This window comes from Gopherus flavomarginatus, chromosome 3 (assembly GCF_025201925.1).
Source record: "Gopherus flavomarginatus isolate rGopFla2 chromosome 3, rGopFla2.mat.asm, whole genome shotgun sequence".
In the NCBI taxonomy this organism is placed as follows: Eukaryota; Metazoa; Chordata; order Testudines; family Testudinidae; genus Gopherus; species Gopherus flavomarginatus.
In genome coordinates, this window is record NC_066619.1 from 92,376,347 (window position 1) to 92,397,698 (window position 21,352).

Below are 21,352 nucleotides of genomic sequence, written 5' to 3' on the forward strand. Positions count from 1 at the left end.
TTGCCCCATCAGCCACTGGGCTCTTAACCCAGAATTCTAAGGGGCGAGGGAGACTGCGGGAACTATGGGATAGCTATGGAATAGCTACCCACAGTGCAACGCTCCGGAAATCAACGCTAGCCTCGGACCATTGACGCACACCGCCGAATTAATGTACTTAGTGTGGCTGCATGCCCTCGACTTTACACAATCTGTTTTATAAAACCGGTTTATGTAAAATTGGAATTATCCCGTAGTGTAGACATACCCAAAGTAGTTGAGCTCTAAGGAAATCCCCACAAGGAAAGAGGTGAAGGAATCCTCACTGCCAGGCTTGGAGTGGCAGGGGAGCTGAGGCTGCACTAATCCTATGGCTTTAGCACACTTTAAATGTGTACAGAATTTCCTATATAGCAGGAGATCCTCCTCTTACCCTGTTCCTTTGCATTAGAGCATAGGGTGTGACTGCCACTCCATACCAAGGAAAGGAACAAGCACTCTGTAATTCTGCTGTTATGCAGGCCTGCACCAATTTTGCTGGCAAGACACTACAGGAGTAGTAGAGGCAGGGAACAGGATTTGCCCTTCACTCTGATCTTCTGGGTATGTGACTAATTTGTGGGAGTGTTGCAGGCACAGACGCTGCCCGAGGCAAGCAACAGTGGTTCGTGCCCGGAGTGCTTAGCGCCAATAAACACACCAGGGTGGAGGAGCAAAACACAAGTTTATTTGAGCTCAAAGCGGTGCGGGGAGACTTGGCACACCTCAGATCCAGCACATCTAATACAAGCAGTTTACCATTTTATACTTTACTTTTAGCTAAGCCTGTCCCTTCTTTTCTCCCTCCCCCTTTTCCCCCCTCGTAGCAGTCACATCAAGCAGATACACTAAACAGTTAATTAAAACTGGAGACTACAAGTCTATCTTGTTAGGTCCACTCCTTTGAATTACGACCTTGTCCTTTCTTCTTTGTGAACCGTTATCTCCTCTCCCTCGGCCAAAAGTATGCAGGCCTCATTAGTTCTGCCTTATACTGGTTTGAGCTGTATGGCAACTGATAACGGATGTTGCACCTGGCCTTTTCTATTTATTGGCCTGTTAGGTCAATTAGAGTTTAAACATGGAGGGACTTTTGCTCATCTGAGGCCTAAACAGGGAGATTTCGTGTCCTTATTGCCTTTTACCTTTTAAGTTACTTAGGGTTATGCTTTGTGACACCAACAGGAGTGTAGTGATATAAATTCCATAATCCTGCCATACTATTATGTCTAGTTTTGCCATCCAGTAAATTCTTCTGCTGACTGACAGCTCTACTTGGGTTATTAACAAGGTTTTAACTCAGAATCTTCATCTATACTTGGCACATCTCTTCCAGTAGGGGTAACAGGTAGTGATACTAGGGTATTATGTTGTATACAGGCGAACTGGAAGAGGGGATGTGACCAATTTTACCAATGGGTTATATAGCTGTTTATGCCTATGAGACAGCAGTGGAATGGTGGGTAACAATTTCCTAGGATTCTATTCCTGGGGCTGGGAGCAGAGTGGAGTCTAAAGGTTACAGACAGCACAACCAAGCAGATAACTTGGCAGGTGTTCTGGAAAGCACTGTGGCAAAGTAGATATTACATTGAGTATGCCAGATTGTAGATCTGCACTCTATACTAAGCAGATCCATCTGGATCTTTTGTAACCTCTCAGGTATCACTAGAACAATAGTTTTCAACCTGGCGTCCACAGATTATATTGAAGGGGTCTGTGAAAGGTGGTAGTTATGACAGATCAGTGGTTTTCAACTGGGGGTCTACAGACTAGGTCTAAGATTGCCCAAGGGGTACATTCCTCCATTTGAAATTTTTGAGGGGTCTGCAAATGAAAAGCGGTTGAAAGTGACTGATCTATGGCAAGGGAGCTGGGGTGAGCACTACTTACACCCCCTAGGTTCTGAGACCCTGTCTGTCACACACACCTGACAATGTACCAGTTCTGGGGGAGAGTGGGGCGGGTGCTGTGACAAAGCTGACATGCATGTGTCAGGTGAAATGCATGACACCATGACCTAGCAGCTCTACATAAAGGGGACACAGTTGCACTCACTGGGGCGGGTGGGCTGTACCTTGTGCTTAACCTTACTTGTGCCGAGTCGGGCATGAAGCCCACTCACACGGCCTGGAGCGCAGCTATCATGTGGCCCCTTGCTGTGCACCATGCAAGTTGCAGAGTGAAACCAGGTCGCCTGGCTGCTTCAGAAGCCTGAGCAATGAACAAGTCCTGGTCACGGTGAACACTGCACGTGCTGCGCTGGGAGTGGCCTGGGGCACCACGGACCCTCTGGCCCCACCCGGTGACAGCGGAGCACGAGGAGAGAGGGGGGCAGGACCCTCCTGGGCTCGAACCAAGACACTCAGAAACTACTGAGGACTCGCTCTCAGACGCTCAAGCGGAAGGCAAAAGGCCGCACATGCGCACTAGGCAAAGCGAACGCACGCACCATCGCTCTAACCTGGTCGGGTGACAAGCGCAGGCGCACTGGTTATGCATGCAAACCGGAAGGAGTCTCACGGCGGGTAACCTAGAGCCTTCCGTTGGTGGTATGTTTGCGCATGGCCAGCAAGTCGATACTGCGCGTGCGCATTGCGCAACAGCCGTTGCACATGCGCTTGGCTGACCTGTGCGCTCCACGGCAGGCGAGACAACATCCCTTTCTAGTAACTTCCCTCATTCGCAACGTCATCAGTGCGCGCCGCGCCTGAGATGGGTTGTTTCCGTTTAACTCTCCGGGAGTGAGAGTGTCGCGAGTGTTTCGCGGTGTCGGCGCGCGAGAGGCAGCGGCGGTGAGGGGCTGGGTTACGTAGCGTGCCCCGCGTGGCGAGAGCGAGACCTCGAGTAACCGGCCCCCTCCTCCGCCATGGCCGAGAGCGGAGAGAATCCCCACGGGGCCCGCAGCTCCCCGGACTCCCCTGCCCCGGGAGGCGCCGCCTCTTCGGAGCCGCGGATCATCAAAGTCACCGTGAAAACCCCCAAAGAGAAGGAGGAGTTCGCGGTATCCGAGACCAGCAACGTGCGGCAGGTGAGTGGGGCGGGCCCGGGAGGCCGCGCCGGTAGCAGCGGCGGGGGGAAGGTGGGTGAGGCCGCGCAGCTTCCTGCTGCCGGCTGAGCATCCGAGCCCTGGGGAGCCACAGCCGCCCCGCTCCCGTGGGGAGAGGCTGAGGTTGGCAGCGCTCTCCCTCCGCCGAGCCCAGCCGCAGTGCGGGGGCCTCCTAGCCAAGCCAGAGCCCTGCCGGGTGACGAAGCAGCGCCCCGCTGTGTTACCCTGTGCGCTGCCGCTGCCTGCCCTGGCCCTGAGTATTGCCCGCTATAGTACGGCTAGCGCTGTTACCGGCCGCCTCGCCCACGGGCAGCGAGTCCTCAGCGCCTGCTTCTGTAGTCCCGTCGGCGAGAGGAGATGAGTGGCTTTAGCTCTCATACTGTGAGCTGAGCCTAAGCCCAGCCACCTGAGCGGTGCTAACAGCGGGAGCCTGGGACTCGAACTGACATGCACATTGATATAGCGTGTAGTTTAGTTAGGGTGTGTACATGTGACGTCTTCACCCTAAAGAGAGTCTTACTGCTTAACATTGTGTTGATAAGGATGCTGCCAGTGAAATGCAGCCATAGCTGCGTGGGAATGTGCTGGTGCCATTACACAGTAGTTTCTCCATGTCTAACGATCATGAGCTGCTAGGGTCTTTTTCTGTGTTCTAGTGGAAATCAGTTTGTTCCTTTGCACCTTGGGTTCATGGGGAAGATTGCCACCTATTGAATCAACACCATTTCCCCTGATACTTAAGTCTCTTGTTGGAGACCTTCCATCCAGTATGGACCAGGCCTGATTCTATTTAGCTTAGGAGAGCCCTGCAGTTCTGTGGCTGTAGGTCGTAAGATATTGACAGTTAAACTGTAAAGCAACTAGCTGTAGAGTAGAAGTTTTCCTGCCAGTGGATGATACAGTTTTTGCCACACTAACAGAGCTACAAAAACCAAAGAAATGTTGCTGATGAGAGTTTGCTTTATGCTCTTATTAAAAAGTGCTTAATTTTTGCGCATCACTTGAGTATTCAGTGTATGCAACTTAAATTTACTGCCATAATGTCTTCAACCAAAGCAGTAGCCTTCTTTTCTAAGCCTTTGCAACTCTGTGTTTTGGAACACGCCCAATGTGTAGAAAATTTTGCCAGCTGGCTGATGGTCGTAACATCCTAGCCAGATAAGGATATAAAGGACAAGATGGGAGCTCCAGTAGCAAGACCTAGGATCAACAATCTGGTTAGAAGCACATTCTCTTGCTGCTACTAGGAAGGAGTAAGATGTTGAAATTTCTACCAAGGTATTTATTCCCTTTGGCCCTGCTCAGGAATTTGATTTTGTTTTTTTAGACCAGTTTCTAACTACTAGGCCAGAATTTTCATTATAGTCTTCCTCTTGGTTGCTTTGCCTGTTAGGGATCATCTGTGCTACAGAGTTAAGTCAGCTTAACTACATCTTTCAGAGTTGTGAAAAATTTAATTCCCTGTGCAGTATAATTAATATGACTTAAACCCTGGTGTAGAAACTGCTAGGTTGATAGAAGAATTCTTCTGTCAACCTAACTACTGCTCGTCGGAGTTGGATTTACTACAGCAATGGAAGAACCCCTTCCATCTCTGTAATATTTGTCTGTGCTGCAGCAGCAGCATTTCCAGTGTAGACATACCTTTAGCTTCTCCAGAGCCTTGAGACTGCTATAGTGGGGTAGGCTCTTTGCTACTGCCTGTGGACTTTTCTTACCTAGGCAAAATTCCAGTGTGCTTTGATACTTCTGGCTGCTTTCCAAAGCAGCAGCTGTGTGAAATTGACAATTTTTTCATTTCCCCCTTGACCTGAGAGTTCTGAATAGCAGTAGTGAAACTGATTAGTCTTATTTCACTCTTTTGCCAAAACTTTCAACATTAGAACTGAGATATTCAAAGCCATTTCAGGGATGTAGACAAATCTTTTGCTGAAATATGTCTCTTTTCTCCTAGATGGCTTTGAGGATTTCACTGTTTGTGGGCTACAAATAACGACTCTGCATCATTTTACATCTGGAAATTTGTTTTTCAAGGTTCTTATATTCTGTATAGGAACTAGTTTAGGTCTCTCACTTGTCATGAAAAGCTTTACACTTACAAATGGATTTTCCAAGCCCTGCTTAGGTACTATAGTAATGGGTTCATTATAAGTATCTGGGTAGACCAATGTACTTATGCATGACTTTTTATCATTAAATATCATTCCTTGAATCTATACATGAAATGCATGTACCATAGATATATAAATTGGCTGCCTTTTAAAAATGTGATATTTTAATGGAGAGGCACTCTCTGCTAGTAGACAGCTGTCTTGTTATAAGCTAGTTAATAGAGAAATGAAATATTTTCCAAAAATAAACACAAGTTTTGGACTTCAAGTGATTTACAGAATATATATACATAAATTGCAAATACTTAAGCAAATTAGTTAAAATTAGATGCTACTTTTACCTGGTAAGACTTTGGGTGAGATGCTGGCCCCATTGAAATCAATGGCAAAAGCTACCATAGACTGAAGTGGGGCCAGGATTTCATCTCTGCAATAGTTGATGCCCCTGCCAACAGCTGAGAAGATGTAAGGTCTGAAGCTCCTGTAATACTGTAGATATTAGCAGCTCTTGCTATACATTCACATTAATCTGTTGTTGATGCTCACTGTCAGCAGTGGATGTAGTTGAACCAGAGCTAAAAATGGATTAATTTCAAGTGTAGACAGGATCAAATAGTTTTGAACACCAGTTCAGCTGCATCTGTTGCTGACACATAGTCAACAATGGGTCCTTTTGCTAGTGTAGGAAGAGACAATGACGTCCTCCATAGCTGCAGGAAAAACATAGAAATAAGGCGAAGGTCTGAACTTGTGTGGGCAGATACAATAGCCTTTCAGTTCACCTTAAACTGTATATCTGTAACCAGCATAATGCCTTAGTCATTTGAGACTTTATTTTTGGAGTTCATTCTAAGAAAAGTATACTGCGCAGTGAGTTCCGGAATAGAACAGTGTGGCAGCACCCAAGGTTGTGAGACATCTCACCATCAACTGTCCTTAGTGTGAGGAAGTCTTGTTTGTGCTTGCAGTGTGGTGGGTCAGTTCCCTGAAATCACCAGCCTCTGGCAGCACGAACACTGACTTCCAGATCTCGCTCTGTCTGTACAGGTAGTGAGTGATAGGCACACACTAACCCCCATCCTCAGAGCATTTCTTGCAATGTGTCCAGCCCCTTATTCACTGAACACTCATCGAATTACCAGGTCTGCTGTCCCCAAAGAAACAGTATAGACCAGCTTGTAAGTTTCAACTCTCACCACTGTGCTTAGCACCACAACACTTAGATATATCCATAGTGAAAACAAGAATAAGTTTTATAATCAAAGAACAAAGATTCAAGTTATCATAAGAATAAACATGGTTACATGAAAAACAAAATCATAACATGCTTTTTAGAAACTAAACTTAACTATCAAGTTATCCTCTTACCTGAAGAAGATTCTCACCTGAAGTTCTCTCCAGTGTTTTCAACCGAGCCTGGTTGAGATCCCACTTTCATGAAGCAAATTCGCTGTCTACTTTCCTTACTAGGTGAGGAATAACAAGGTGTCGCCCCATTACAGCAGAGAAACTTTTGCTATTTCTGCCTTTCTTCCTCTGTTTGCTTCTTCCTATTACTTTTCTCTCTGAAGTTTTTCCATAGTCCTTCATTAGCATTTGTTTCAGACTGGTAGGAGGAGACCTATTGTGAAACATACAATACTTAATTTACATGTAAACAGTCAACTATATAAACATTTCTTCTCTGACAGAAAAACTGTTTTTCATTTTTACTGGTAACCAGTCCCTGGACAACAGATGTTTCAGAACAGAATTTTCAGTGTATACAAATATGGCTACAGTTATGTCACAGAATCCGTGACTTCCATTGACCTCCCTGACATTTTCTGTCCTGGAGCTGGAACTCCCAGCCAGGCCCCTCCCCCTGCAGCTCCCAGCCTCCACAATGGTGGGGGCATCAGAGGGTCCCGCAGCTGCCTCGTCAGGGCAGGTGGTGGGGACTCCCCACAGCTGCCCAGTTTGTAAGGGATATTTTTAGTGAAAGTCAAGGGTGAGCCATGAGCTTCCATAAATGTTGGTTTATTGACCGTGATCTGTCCATGACTTTTACTAAAAATATGTGTGAGAAAAATGTAGCCTTATATATAAATAACTCCTTACACAACATTCATACATGCATTTCACAATGATAGCGATGACCAATGTGGTGCCATCTTGTATGACACCTCATGTCACACTCTTTGGTGAGTCAGAAAATGTACATGCAAGATCCAGACTATGTTTACACTACACAGCTTTTTAGCAACATGGCTGTATCGCTACAGCCATGCTGCTAAAAGTCGTGCAGTGTAGCCGCTGTTTGTCAGCTCTTCTGCTGACAAACTTCCACCCCTGATGAGCGGGGTTAGCTTTGTTATTAGGAGAGTGCTCCTGCCGATAAAGTGCTGTTCACACTGGCGCTCGTTGTTGGCAAACTTCTGCCTTTCGAGGTATGTTGTTTTTTCTTAACACCTCTAAAAGACAAAAGTTTTATTGTTCAATTGCTAGTGTAGACAAAGCCACAGTGTAGGGTGTATTTAAGCAAGCAGGGAATGTGTCTAGAGTGCTTTTGTGCTCTTGTAATCCCTGGATGCCAAGCAGCCTGTTGGGGGACCATTACAGCCATTCACAGATTAGAGCAGCGCTTAGGCTGCTCTAACTTGCATCAAAACCCAAATAAGCTGTAGGCAGCCTAGTTGACCATAAAGGTGGAATATAGCCACCTCTCTCTTTCCCAGCACCTTTAGTTTCTGTGCTGAGCCCAGGAGGGCCTGACCCAAGGACTGGGGCCTGTATCTTCACTGTTTTTGAAATGGGGCTACTACTAAACTTGCCCAACTGTACAAATATTTGTAGTATATTGAGGGATGAGGAATAGCTGTAAACCTGCTGACTCCAGACTAGGTAAATTATTTGGCTAGATCTTTCATTTTTTGTTTGAAGAATTAATCATAGATACAGGAGCATGCTGACTACTCTTCCAGAAGATGCATATTCCAGAATGTTCTTGTATTCAAGGGGATAATTTTGTTAGTTCTTTTTCACTTTGATTTGTTTTAAGAAGAGACGTTTTAGGAGATGTCCTAGGAAAGAGGGCAAAAGTGGGTGGGGTGGAGAAGAGGAAGTCATTTTAAGGGCGTTTTGTTCCTTAAATAATCTCTCCTCCTATTTGTAGTGTATGACTTAAACTGTGTTTGAATGGTAAAAGATGTTGGAATCAACCACCTTAAACAACTTTACTCTTTTCATTTTTAGGCAGTTTACCTTGGAAGAGTTAAAGCTCACTGGGCATTCACTGGTTTGCTTTTTTGTGTTCCTGAGCTCATGCTCTCTGTTAACCTTTCATGCAATCCAGGGTTGAAGTTGGCAATGTTCAAGGTTCTGAGTGTAGTTGGTTCACTGTTTCCATACGCATACACAAATATCCCAAAGTGTCAAGTCATGCATTATTTTGTAAATACTACAGTCCTGTGGCAGAAAAATGCGGCCTGCTTTGTTTTGAACTTGTATGCAAACAGTCCACTTACATATTAAAATGCTCCAAACATACTTGGAAATATTCGATAAATCAGTGGTCCACAACCTTTTTCATCTGGCAAGCGTCAGACGACGAGCCACGGAGGACCATGGCAGCAGACAAGCATCTGCCAAAATGCCACCGACAAGCGGCAACGTCAATAGGAGTTGCTGCCAAAATACTACCGAGAAGCAGCGTCATCCAGAGGCGTTGCCGCTGAAAATCGGCGGCATTTCGGCAGCGACGCCACTGGATGATGCTGTTTGTCAGCGGATGCTCAACCGCCGGCCAGTACACGGACACACTTGGATGCCCCAGCAGGCGCCATGGCACCAGCGGGCACCGTGTTGGGGACCCCTGCTATAGATTGTTTGTAGTTGTCAAGGCACTCTTATTTTAGGATGCTGTATTTAAGTGCTTATAACTCTTGCAAAAAATTACCCTCAGGACTGAAATTATTCATATTTGTCCTAAGCTCACAAGTAAATATTCTCTTGGTAAGGTTAGTACAATGCAGCTTAAAGCATCAAACCACAGAAGAAAATTTCAAGTGTTTCTGTGCTCTCATGATTCCTTTTTGAAATTTCAGCCTTGCCATGGAGTGTTTCTTGTCCTCTTTGAAGTGTATTTGATATGTTTGGAGTAATTTCCAATAGATTAAAAATAAGATGCTACATATTTTAAAATAATGTGCTGTGCACATTACACTGTACTCAATTTTAAAATGCTGCTGGAGTGCCTTTTTACAAGCGTACATGCACACGTATAGCTTATTCTGGAGTTCTGCATGATAAAAAGATGGCTATTTGTGCATTACCTTTCTCTTTATCTTTAAAATACCAAAAGGAAAAAAGCTGTTCATGGAACACTATGGTTGAATGTTTAAATGCATTAATCATGCAATTCAAAATTGTTATTGGTTCCCACAATTACAGCTTAGCCACGTTCCACATATTAAGGCCTGATGTTGAACAGTGTTAACGTAATTATTAAACTATATATATGAAATGGAACAGAATATTGGTACCATATTTTCATATTACTGATGTGTGCAATTTGCTTTCAATTCCTGTAAACTTGTGTTAACCAATCCTTTCTCTGTGGTTTTCTCGCAGTCCACAGATTGACGAATGGTATAAATAGGTGTGGCTTTCATCAACCTAGGTTCACTCTCAAAACTACTAAAGTTACATAAGTCAGACTTCTTGCTCTCTCCAGCTATTGATAGTGTGATCTGTCTGATTGCTTTCTTCTAGTTAAGCAACCGAGTGCATAAAAGTTTCAAAAATGGAGTAAAAACGTGGCTAGTTTTCTTCTATTCCCTTAACTACATGTTAAAACTCATCAAACTCACAGCCAGCTCAGGTGAACTGACCCACCCTTGCAAATCATCAACTCTTCTTCATCCGTTTCTTTTTCTTAAAAACAAACACACACACACACACTGCTGGGATGAATTACTCAGCACTTCATAACTTAAATTCTTTCTCCCACGTTTTGGAAACTTGATTTAAAAGCTGTTCAAGAACAACAAAAACATACTGCTTGGTTTGGTAGTGGTGACTTTTTAAAAAATATGTATTTACTTTCCTCCAAAACCAGGATAAGGTAGAAATAGTGCCATATTTTAAAAAAATAAATAAAAAAATAAAAAAAGTTTATACAGTCAAGAATTTTACCAACATTTTTCTGATAAATGATTGACAAAATAGTTAAGCATCAAACAGCTGTAAGAATAAAGGTCTGAAGTCTCTTGTAATCAAATGATTTTTGAGTGATAATTCCAAATGAAGTAAATTGCCTGTGCTTCATCACTTTTTTCTGTAAATCAGAATTGTCATGAAAGTTTATAAACCAAAGCACAAAATCTAATTTTTCTTCCCTGTCTTGATGGGTTTTTTAAAAAAAATCATTCGCTCTGGGTCTGTTGGGAAAGTAGAACTTTGAAAGGCAGCTCTAAATACTGTTAGACATGTAGTCCACAAGGAAAAACTAATCAATGAAATACTTTGTTGCAGAGGAATCATTGACAGAATGGCAGTGGATGGTCAGATACTTTATTTGGTTATGTGAGATATTGGACCACATTCTAAAGTATTAAGGATTGTGTGCTGAGAGGGAGGAAAAATTATTTATTTGGACCTGCCCTTGTTGATAGGGGTTGGTAATTTATGTCCTGTATCACTAAAATTTACCATACCAAAGAAATATTACTTCTAGTAGCAGAAACAAAGCAGTCTAATAAAAAGTTATGTTAGACGTTAAGAAGATAAGGTTAGTTGAACTTTAATAAAATCCCTTTTAAGATAGCTCTGGTGTTGCCTAAAATAAACCTCCTAGCTTTTCTTTGTATGTTAACTATGTTTTTGGTTCCATAATGCCTAATTTATAATTAGGTGGAAGAACTAACCTGTAGATGCAGTGTGTGTATTATTTCTCAAGCAAATACTTGCCATTTATGAGCAGTAGAACCTGAACTCACTCAATTTTCTCAGTGAGAATGCCGCTAAATTGTCGAGCTTTGCAAGTTTAAATTTAACACCTTTGTAGCACTCATGCTAAAAAAGGATAGTTGGCTGGGTTCTCAAAGTTTTGTTCTCCTTCAAAAAGTGATAGGCATAATGGGATTCCATGTTAACTTTCTAGCGATCTAGTTCCAGGTCATTTTTCTCAGTTTACAGGAATATAGTGATCTTTGTCACTTGATCTCAAACCACTTTACAAAGGAGGTGAGTATAATTATCCCTATTTTACAGATTGTGAAATTGAGGCACAGAGTTGAAGTAGCTTGCCCAATAGAGTTGGGATTAGAATCTCCTGGTTCCCAGTCCAGTCCTCTTTCCATCAGACTACACTGCCTCACTAGTAACTTTTATTTTTAAACTGGCAACTCTACAAATTCAGCCAAAGAATTGAGAGAGATTCTTTCCTGCTCTCTCTCATCACAAGAAATGACAATTCTGCAGATTTTCCGGGGTTGCACAGATTTAATTGAAGTATTTGGACCATCAAGTAGAATATTGGTTCCTTTGTGTAAGACAGAGGGCATATCTACACTATAAACTTAAGTTGATCTATGTTAGGTTGATTTACAGCCCCTGCAGTGGTAATTACTGCAGTGGTTCATGTCTGCACTGCCCTTCTGTCGGTGGTGTGTACTTCACTTGGAGTACTTCCACCCACTTATGAGGTGCAGTATGGGGGCTGACAGCTGGGGCTCTCAGTTCTGCGTGTAGCATCCCGCCATGAGCTGGGCTCCCCTCCTCCCCCTGGTCTCCCTGTGGGGAACAGGGCAGCCATACCTGGCTTCTCAGCTCCCCACTGGGCTCTCTGCTCTCCACCCGGAGCATGGCAGCTGACCAGACTCTGGGTGCAGAGCTCCCTGTCAGGTACAGTCATGCTCCAGTGAGGAGCTGAGAGCCTGAGGGGGCGGGAGTGGCAGCCAGGCTAACAGTTGGGAGATCTGCATCTGGTGTCCAGTTGGTTGCACCATTCGCAGCAGGAAGCTGAGAAGCCTGGTGCCAGCGGAGCAGTGAAATTGACAAGAATGACAGCCTGTGCATATAAGTAATAGAATGTCTATAGAGACATTGCATCCCCCTAAATACACTGAAATAAGCCCTGGGTGTCTCTTGGAGGTGGAGTTATGTCAGTGTACTAGGGCATTTACATCAGTGGGAGCAAGGCTGTGGTATGTACACCGACATAATTAGGTCGACCTGACACTGTACTGTAGACCAGGCCTGAACGCAATCCAGCTAATTCTTCTAGCTGTGTTGCCTCTGTTTTTAATAGGAATCAATAATAGTAAAAACTTATTTGTCGTTACATATGACTTGGAACATAACAGAGATCAGCTCTGAGTAAGGTGGTGTCAATCTTTGACCTAGAACTGCACTTTAAATGACTTTTAGGAACATAAATCTTGTAACTCTTTCTTTCACCGAGCTAAAAAGCCTGGACAGTCTCTCCTATAGTGCAGGACTGCAGGTATTTCACTGTTCAAAACAAAAGTCCTGTGCTTGGCAGAGCGAGCATCTAAACATTCTTGTTTAGATATATAAAGTTGCAGTCTCGCATTTTCAATGGGGCCAAAAGGTGTTTGGTGCCTAGTTTTCATGGAAGTTGGATATCTAATTCTCAAGGCCTCTTTGAAAATCCTTGCTATAATAGCTAATACTTATGAGTTGTATAGATATCTCTCAGGCTAGGCCATGATTGGTTGGAAATGGGGAGTGGGCTTTCTCGTTATTTTTATTTCCTTGGTTGTATTCCTTTTATTTCACAACACTCTTTGTCTTCAGTCAGGCACGTGAATGGGCACTAATGCATCCACAACTGCTGGTTTTTGCTTACTGTGAGTCAGCAGACAGTGTTTGGCTTACTATATTGGGAGGGTGGAAAGGCAGCTCAGGTTCTCATTTTGTAATTTTCCCTAGAATAATGTTTTTCTGATTTTTTTTTAAATGTCTTCCCTCACAACCATACTGTGAAAAGTATCTTGTAATGTACCGTTTCAAGTACTGAGATTCAGAATAATGAATATGATTATTTGTCCATTGTGCCTGGCTAAAAGGTGCAACCAGCAGCTCCTCTGTGCAAAATTCTAGTGTAGAACCTGCTTGATAAGGGTTTATTATACTGGCAGTTGCGTTGGAGATTGAGAAGCTAATGAAAAACAGTAACTTTGTTCAGGAATGGGAGATTAGCTGCTGGCAATAGTTTAGAAGTCACTCGTACTGAAAATTGGTTTCTGGAGTACCCATTGTTCAACTTGTGTTCTGTTTTTTGGTGGGTTGGGTTTTCAAGTGCATTGTAAACTGGCAGTCTGTTAGCTGTGGGCTTGGGTATTCTTGGCTTCCTTTCACCAGCCCAAAAAATTATTGCTGAAAATCACCAATGATGGCTTGGATTTTCTTCAATGTTTCTAGGGCTTCCTATTGTGTTAACAGATTAAATTCTAAAAAGAGGGATATTGTATCTTCATTGTGCATAACCATATAATTGCGACTATTGCAAATGCAGATGATTTTTGTACAGTGAGCTGCGTGATGCAATCCATTAGGTTGTCAAATGGCTCACAGTTCAGAATAGTTTTACTACCTAGGCAGAACAGATTGCTTGGCCAATTCCATGGCAGAGGTATGTCATATAGGAAGTATTTGTGCCTTTCTTGTCAGAGGCTGTTAAAATTTTCATCACTGGCATAGTCTCCTACCTTTTTGTATTTTTTTGTGTGTCATCTGAAAACCATAGATATGTCTGGGCAAAGAGAAGGGAGTGGTGCTGCTTTTGATGACAGTATATTAATGGCACTGGATAGCATGTGGTTATATAATCTCCCACAAATTGTTCAATATCTTGACCTCTTGACTGAGTATTTCCTTCTGGAAATTGGTTCATACCAGATTAGACTTGATTTAAGATAAAATTTAAAGTTAATACTAATGTTCATTTATTGCAACTTTAATTTTTTCTTCAGCTTTAAAGCTGTTACTAAACAATGATTTAGCAGTCACTATTGTTTTATGACACTGCTATTTACATGTTCTGATTTATCTAAAATGTATTTTTTGACCAGAAAGTAGCCATCAAAGTCAATTAAGGTTAAAAAGCCCCTAACAAAGAAAATTCTGAGCCATAATTTTATTTAGACCAGGGGTCGGCAACCTATGGCACGCGTGCCAAAGATGGCACTCGAGCCAATTTTTAATGGCACACGGCTGCCTGCTGGGACTCCGCGTGCCATTAAAAATCCTGCTGACGTGGCAAGCTGCGGGGTCCGCAGTCCCAGGCCGGAGTGCCAGCCTGAGCGCAACAAGCCCTCGCCTTCCCCTAGAGCCCTGCCGCCGCACGCGCAGCGCTCTGGGGGCTGGGGCTAGGCGCTCCCACAGGGCAGCGTTTGGCTCCATGGGGAGGGAAAGACGCTCTCAGCTCATCCGGAGCCCTGCTGCTGCACGCACAGCGCTCTGAGGGGCAGGGCAGGGCTGGGCTACGCGCACAGGGGTGGCGGCGCCAGAGCTCCAGATGAGCGGGGAGCCTCATGGTAAGGGGACCAGGTCTGGGGCCAGCGGGGGAGGGAGGGGTTGGGTAAGGGGTGGGGGCAGTCAAGGGACAGGGAGCAGGGTGGGTGGGATCCCGGGAGGTGGTTAGGGGTGGGGGTCTCTGGAGGGGGCAATCAGGGAGCAGGGGGGTTGGATGGGGCATGGGAGTCTCGGGGTCTGTTTGGGAGATGGATAGGGGTCAGGACAGTCAGGGGACAGGGAGCAAGGAGGATCCTGGGGGAGCAGTTAGGGTGTGTGGGGGGTTCTCTGGAGGGGGTGGTCAGGAGACAAGGAGCTGGCGTAGGGGCTGGATGAGTTGGGAGTTCTGGGGGGTCCTGTCAGGAGGCAGGGGTGTGCAGAGGGGTTGGGGCAGTCAGGGAGCGGGGGGGGGTGGGAGTTGTATGAGTCCAGAGTTCTGGGGGTCCTGTCAGGGGGCGGGGAGCAGGTAGATAGGCATAGGAGTCCAGGGGGTCTTTCTGGGTGCGGGGGTGTGGATAAGGGTTGGGGCAGTCAGGGGACAGGTAGGGGGTAGAGTCCTAGGGGGGCAATCAGGGGATAAGGGGCAGGGGTCCGAGGAGGGAGTAATCAGGACAAGGATTGGGGGGGTTGGGGGTTCTGGGGGGCAGCAATCACTCAGCCCTCTGCCCTGAGCCCTGACCCCCCCACACACACACGTACCCAGCCCTCTGCCCTGAGCCCTGCACCTCCACACACCCTCAGGCGCCTGCCCTGAGCCCTGTATCACCCAGCCCTCTGACTCTTTCACCCCTCCATGACCCGAGCCCTGCCTGGCACCCCCATACATACCCAGCCCTGCTAGCCTGACACCTGCACCCCCCTCACATGCCCCCAGCTCTCTGCCCTGACTCTTGCACCCTCCACATCCCCAGCCCCCCCCCCCCACATCCCCATCCCCGCCCTGAGCACCAAACGGGAGCCCCTGCACCACCCCTCACACCAAATGGGAGCTGCCCAGGTGAGTGCCCCCACACCCAAACCTCCTGCCCCAACCCTGAGCTCCCTCCTTCATTCTAGCTCCTGGTCGGACCCTTCACCCCCAGCCCTGTGCTCAGTCCACTCCCACTCTAAGCTCAGTGCAGAGAGAGGAAGAGAATGGGCCAGAACCAGGGAGAAGGTAGGTACCCACTGTATGTGGGCAGGGCTGGGACCCCAGACCAGCACCGGGCTGAGCAGGTCCGGCAGCTGGGATCCCGGCTGGCAGGAGCTGGAGGATGGAACCCCTGAGCGGCAGTAGGCTGAGCCGCTCAGCCCACTGCCTGTCTGGGGTCCCGTTGGCCCCGCACAGTCTGCTGCTGGTCTGAGGTTCTGGCTGCCAGACACTTCCCAGCTGGGTCCCGGCCGCAGGCCTCACTCAGCGCACTGCCGGCCTAGGTGAACAGAACCCCAGACCGGCAGCGGGCTGAGCGGGCCAGTGGTGTAAGATCAACATTTTAATTTAATTTTAAATTAAGCTTCTTAAACATTTTGAAAACCTTGTTTATTTTACAATACAACACTAGTTTAGTTATATAATATATAGACTTGTAGAGAGAGACCTTCTAAAAAACATTAAAATGTATGACTGCCATGCGAAACCTTAAATTAGAGTGAATAAATGAAGACTTGGCACACCACTTCTGAAAGGTTGACGACCCCTGTTTTAGACCCTCTTCCTGAAATGAGTTCCACATGTGAAGAGCTCTGTTGACTTAATAAAGCTTTGTGTAGGCACAGAGTTTTCCTGCCTTCACCGCTACAACACTACTTTCTTGTTTGTCTCATCCATCTTTTCTCTTGGTGTTTTTTGTCAGACTGCAAACTCTTTGGATTAGGTACTGTCACTTTCTGTGTTTATACAGTCTCTCGCACAATGGGACTTGATTTGGTTGGCCTGTAGGTGCTACTACAGTATAAATGAATCACTTGTTTCAGGATCGGTATCTTGGGGTCTTGCATGGAATGAGAATTCACTTCTAGCTGGAGGTACACTTAGAGCGTGATTTCTTTAAAATTAAATTGATCATATCAATAATAATAAAAAGGCAAGCTTCTGAAAGATTTTTAAAAGCCTAAAATCTTCCAAGCAGTTTAGCTTGAAGGCTTAATCCTTAAATCAAGAAATAAATCGAAAGTTTGATTTTTTTCACAATATGTCATCAACCTGTTAAAATATCTTCCTTTTCTCTTACTTTAAAATTAAATGCATTTATTGCTTTAATGAGGTACTGTCAGTGTAGCACCCATCCACAGAATAGATGAAGCACAGACAGATGGCTGTCCAAGCTTCCTTATGTAGCCCAAGCATGCTGCAACTATGGCCTGCAAGGATCACCTCTGGAGGGCAGAGAGCAAAATAGTTAGCTTGCCTTGTCATTCTCTTTGCTGAGACTGCAAACAAAAGATGGCTTTTGTGCTATTTGTTGTATGTTTTTTGTTTTTGTTTGTTTTGTGGTGTGGAGGTATGTTCAGTACAATTAGGTTGAAGCGACAACATAGTCATAGGATGCAAACAAACTTTGGTCACTGCTAATTAGAACTAGTGATCTAGATGTTGAAAATGTTGCATTTCACTATGAGTTTCACTGAGTCATTCCTGTTCTTTGGCCTGATTTCTTTAAATGTGTTCTATAATTTTTTTCTGGTGATAAGAATATAAACTTAAGACAAGTAAAAGCATATGCAACAGCTGTCCCAGTTCAGGGCAATTGCACCTGTATTTCTCCCCCGCTGTGTTCCACCAAGGGCACCCACTCTGGGCTCCCAGCCCTTCAGTTGTCACCTCTCTTGGGCAGATATCTACTTTTCTCTCCCTCCTGGTCTTTGCCAATACTGTGATATTCCAAGCAAGCCGGACTTTTCTAAACAGAGGTGTGGAATTTGCATTAACCTCTCCCTTAGGTATTCCCCAGGAAATCCATTTAACACTTATTGACGCAAAAGTCCATTCTTGTCTGGCATGGAGTCTTTTGAAATTCCAGGCATCACATCACATCCTCCTGTCCCTCTTCCCCAGGTTACATTCAATCCTGTCCCACAGTAATATATAAACTTTGCATTTCATACAATGGATCTCAAAGATACCTAAACTTAAGATCTCCCAAGGATATGCAGGAAATTGCTATATCTGTCATAACTGCTTTCCATAACTTTGTAAATAACACACCAGTCCTGTAAAGCTGATGCATAGTATCATGTACATAAGTTAAGTGGTGAAATGATACACTACACAAAAGTATTTCAAAATAGTGTGCTGTATAACCCCTGTAAGAGCAAGAAAATCGAGTTAGATGGCCATGGTAGCATTAGCTCAGCTTAGCTATGGTTCTCTTATATGTGCTTTGACTATAGGAAATTTGACCCCATTTCAGTACATGGCGATGATATAAGAACACTTGAAATGCTTCTTTTTGTTAGGTTGTAACAAGCTTAACATTATGTCAATACTACATTGTCAAAAATGGGTTTTACTCTGTGTGAAAATGCTGTTTTCAAATACTTACATCTGTTACAGGTGTTAACAAGAGTTTTACCTCTTACATTTACGCCTATACAAAATTATATGAGAGAAGCTATAATTAAAAAAAGATTTTGGTTATCTTTTTCTCTCATTCCTTGCCATTTAAGCTTTTGTTGTATATGAGGCTGTTGCATGAAACTATTTAAAGTTAATCATTTTCTAACACTATTGATTGACATACTGTTTAACTTTTTGAATGTACAAATAGGAATGATCTGACTTCATAGTTATTGTCAAAAATAAAAAGCTGAGGAAGCATTTAATAAAGAGGGCATATATTGTATATACTTGAAACTTAATAGTAATCGTGCGCAAAATAACTTCACCAAATCTCAAAAGTTATTTAAAATAGAATAGTTAATACACTGATTTACACATAATCACATTTTTTTTTCTAATATCTAGTTTAAGGAAGAAATCTCTAAGCGTTTCAAGTCCCACACCGATCAACTTGTATTAATATTTGCTGGAAAAATTTTAAAAGATCAAGATACTCTGACCCAGCATGGGATTCACGATGGACTCACTGTTCACCTTGTCATCAAAACACAAAACAGGTAACCTTGCTGATAAGCTGTTTTCTGTTCTTTAGCTGTAAGAAACCAAATAAACATTCTCGTTTCCAAATTAGACAACTCTTGTGCAATTACTACGTCTGGCTAAAAAAAAAAAAATCTTACTCCTGGTCCTGAAGTCCCTTGCAAAAACATAGGTGGAAATCTGCAAACTCTTGGAGTTTTTTGTTCCCTAAATGCTGCAATAGCAGGATAGTGTGAGTGTCATCCTCCTCTCTTGGCGGTCATGTGCCACCTTCTGAACTTCACTACTGTACTTAGAACTTTCCAGTCAGCTCCTCCTTGGCTTCAGTCAGTGAAAACTCCTTGCAGGAGCTGGGCCTCTACAGTCATAGTGCTCTTTTCATGGGTATTGTTTGCCATGTTCCTCCCTTGTAGATGGGTTTAGGTTGTTAATAGTAAAAAACAAACAATTTCTGTTCTTTGGGCACTCAGTCCTGGCACTTGAGTGCTGAACACCAACATTGTTTGTTGCCCTATAGCTTCTAAGATGTTTCAGTTTTCACCTCTCCAGGATGAAGGCAGCCTGTTTAGCAACTTCAAACCATGCCCAAATGGCAGAAAAATATCTGCAAAAGATGAGCACATCAGCTGTATTGTTTACCTTTAAGTCAATCTCCAGGTATAGCGCGGAAACCCTATTGGAATTATTTTTATTGATAATACAGTTATCACCAGGACATCAGTTTAATCTTAAATTCCTTTATTAAATTCAAAGGCTGAATGCTATTTATACAGCTGCTCCAAATGTGCCTTAAATGCCTAAGCAATCATACAAAAACAGTAACATGCAGTTATAAGCATTGTTGAGGTACTTACTACAGGACTAGACTGAGGACGTTCAAATCCATGTTGGCTGGCTTCAACTGGACAGCAGGTATTAGTAATGAACCTTCTGAGTTACCCTTCTTACATTATATATCAGAACCTATGTGACTAGTCACTGCTTTATGAATTTATATTTGATTGGGGTGGCTTCTTCAAGACTTTTCACCTGTTTTATCAGGTACCTTCCAGGTCCAGTTTTTCTAGTTAAGCCACATTCCAAGCCCAGTATTTTCAACTAAGCATACCATTTTTCAAGGCCTTCCCACAACTGCTAACCACCTCCACTTTGTACAAAGTGCAAATCATATATTTTCTTTAGCCAGGACAATTTAATGTTGTCTAATCATAGAAACATATGGCTGCTTTCACAGGCCTTTTTTGCAACAGAGGGCAGTTCCATTGCAGTTGTCCAGGGTGCATGTAAGCGGTGCTCCAGGAATGTTTCTTACCTTCTTCAACAGTGAACTGCACCAGAAGCAGCTGAGGGGATGTGATCCAGGGTTCCCACTCCTGGCCGCACGTGGCTAGGTGAAAGATTTCCAGTCTCACATTTTCCAAGAGCACTCCTGTGTATCTTGTGCAAGGCTGGGCTAGAGTGCTTTGAAAGGTAAAAAAATTAAAGCAGAAGACTGAGATGGCAAAAGCTAATGACTGCCAAGACACTATCAGCACCACCTGAGTGAGCATAAACCCAATGTCCTCTAGTAGGGTAGTTTCACCTTTAAAGTGTCCAGAGCCATCACTCTTGAAGTTGAGGTTTCCATCAAGAAATATGTATGAGGATGTAGACTGGAATAGAGAGCTTACATGAACAACTTTTGATGGTTATGAGGCTCCTATCATCGGTGGATATCCATAGGTCCATTTGGCTGGAGGACTGTGGGTTCCACCAGTAAGTCTATTGAAAGACCAAGGAGACTCCTTATGTTGGAGAGAACCTGTTAGTGGAATAGGTGGAGATAGCTATGCAGAAGGCAAAGGAGAGACAGGCCACAGTGAGATCTTCTGGAGCAGCCCTCAAAAGTGGGGGAAAAAGGAAGAATTTGGGAAAAGTTCCCTTTCAGGTTGGTTTTCAGGAGAGATCTGTATGCCCTGTAGGTGGTGCGCAGCTTCAACGGCAGCAGAAGCCAAGGATCCTAAACTCCCTCTGAACAATTATCAAAAAAACAAAGACGTGTAAAAAGGCGTCAGTGTACCACTTGCTGTAGCCCAGTCTGTTACTATCTGGTGACCTTCATCACATCAGACATGGGTCCTGTTTGGGGCTACATGATTAGGCTTTCATAAAACCCTCCGAATTACATGACTGCCTCTGTCCCTGGAAAGCACTCGGGCACTGTTTTATCAGGAAGATATGCTACAGAAGAACCAATCTCTTTTGGCTTGTGCCACAGAGTGAAAAAGAATTTCAGGTATTTCATGAGTCAGAGACAAAAGGCTTATGCTGGATCTCGGAACAGAATCATAATTAGTCAAGGAAGAATTTGTTGTAGTCACCTTGTGTACCATCATGGTTCTTCTAGGAAAAGGCAACTGACTATGCTGTGGATCTCATGGATGAATGGTTCTTCCTTAGCACGTTGAGTATCTAAGATTGTAGGAATAGCAGTTTTCTCTGGCCTGCATCAGTGCTGTATTCTTCTCACTAAATGCCTGCTTGCAGAGTTTGGGAGTACATGTTGCTCTATTTGGATGAATGGCTGATCAGGGATCC

The 21,352-nt window shown here is 44.1% G+C and overlaps 1 protein-coding gene across 4 annotated transcripts in view; it reads left to right on the forward strand.

Moving 5' to 3' along the window:
- Positions 1–2,731: 2,731 nt before the first annotated feature.
- UBQLN1 (ubiquilin 1) overlaps positions 2,732–21,352 on the forward strand; it is a 37,442-nt gene continuing 18,821 nt past the window's right edge. For 3 of the 4 annotated variants that reach the window (XM_050945816.1, XM_050945818.1, XM_050945817.1), the window contains exons 1-2: positions 2,732–3,049; positions 18,641–18,792. In XM_050945816.1, the coding sequence (XP_050801773.1) occupies positions 2,888–3,049; positions 18,641–18,792 (314 nt within the window). In that variant the 5' untranslated portion in view covers positions 2,732–2,887. The remainder of the gene's footprint in view (positions 3,050–18,640; positions 18,793–21,352) is intronic. The other variant, XM_050945815.1, reaches the window with a different exon arrangement.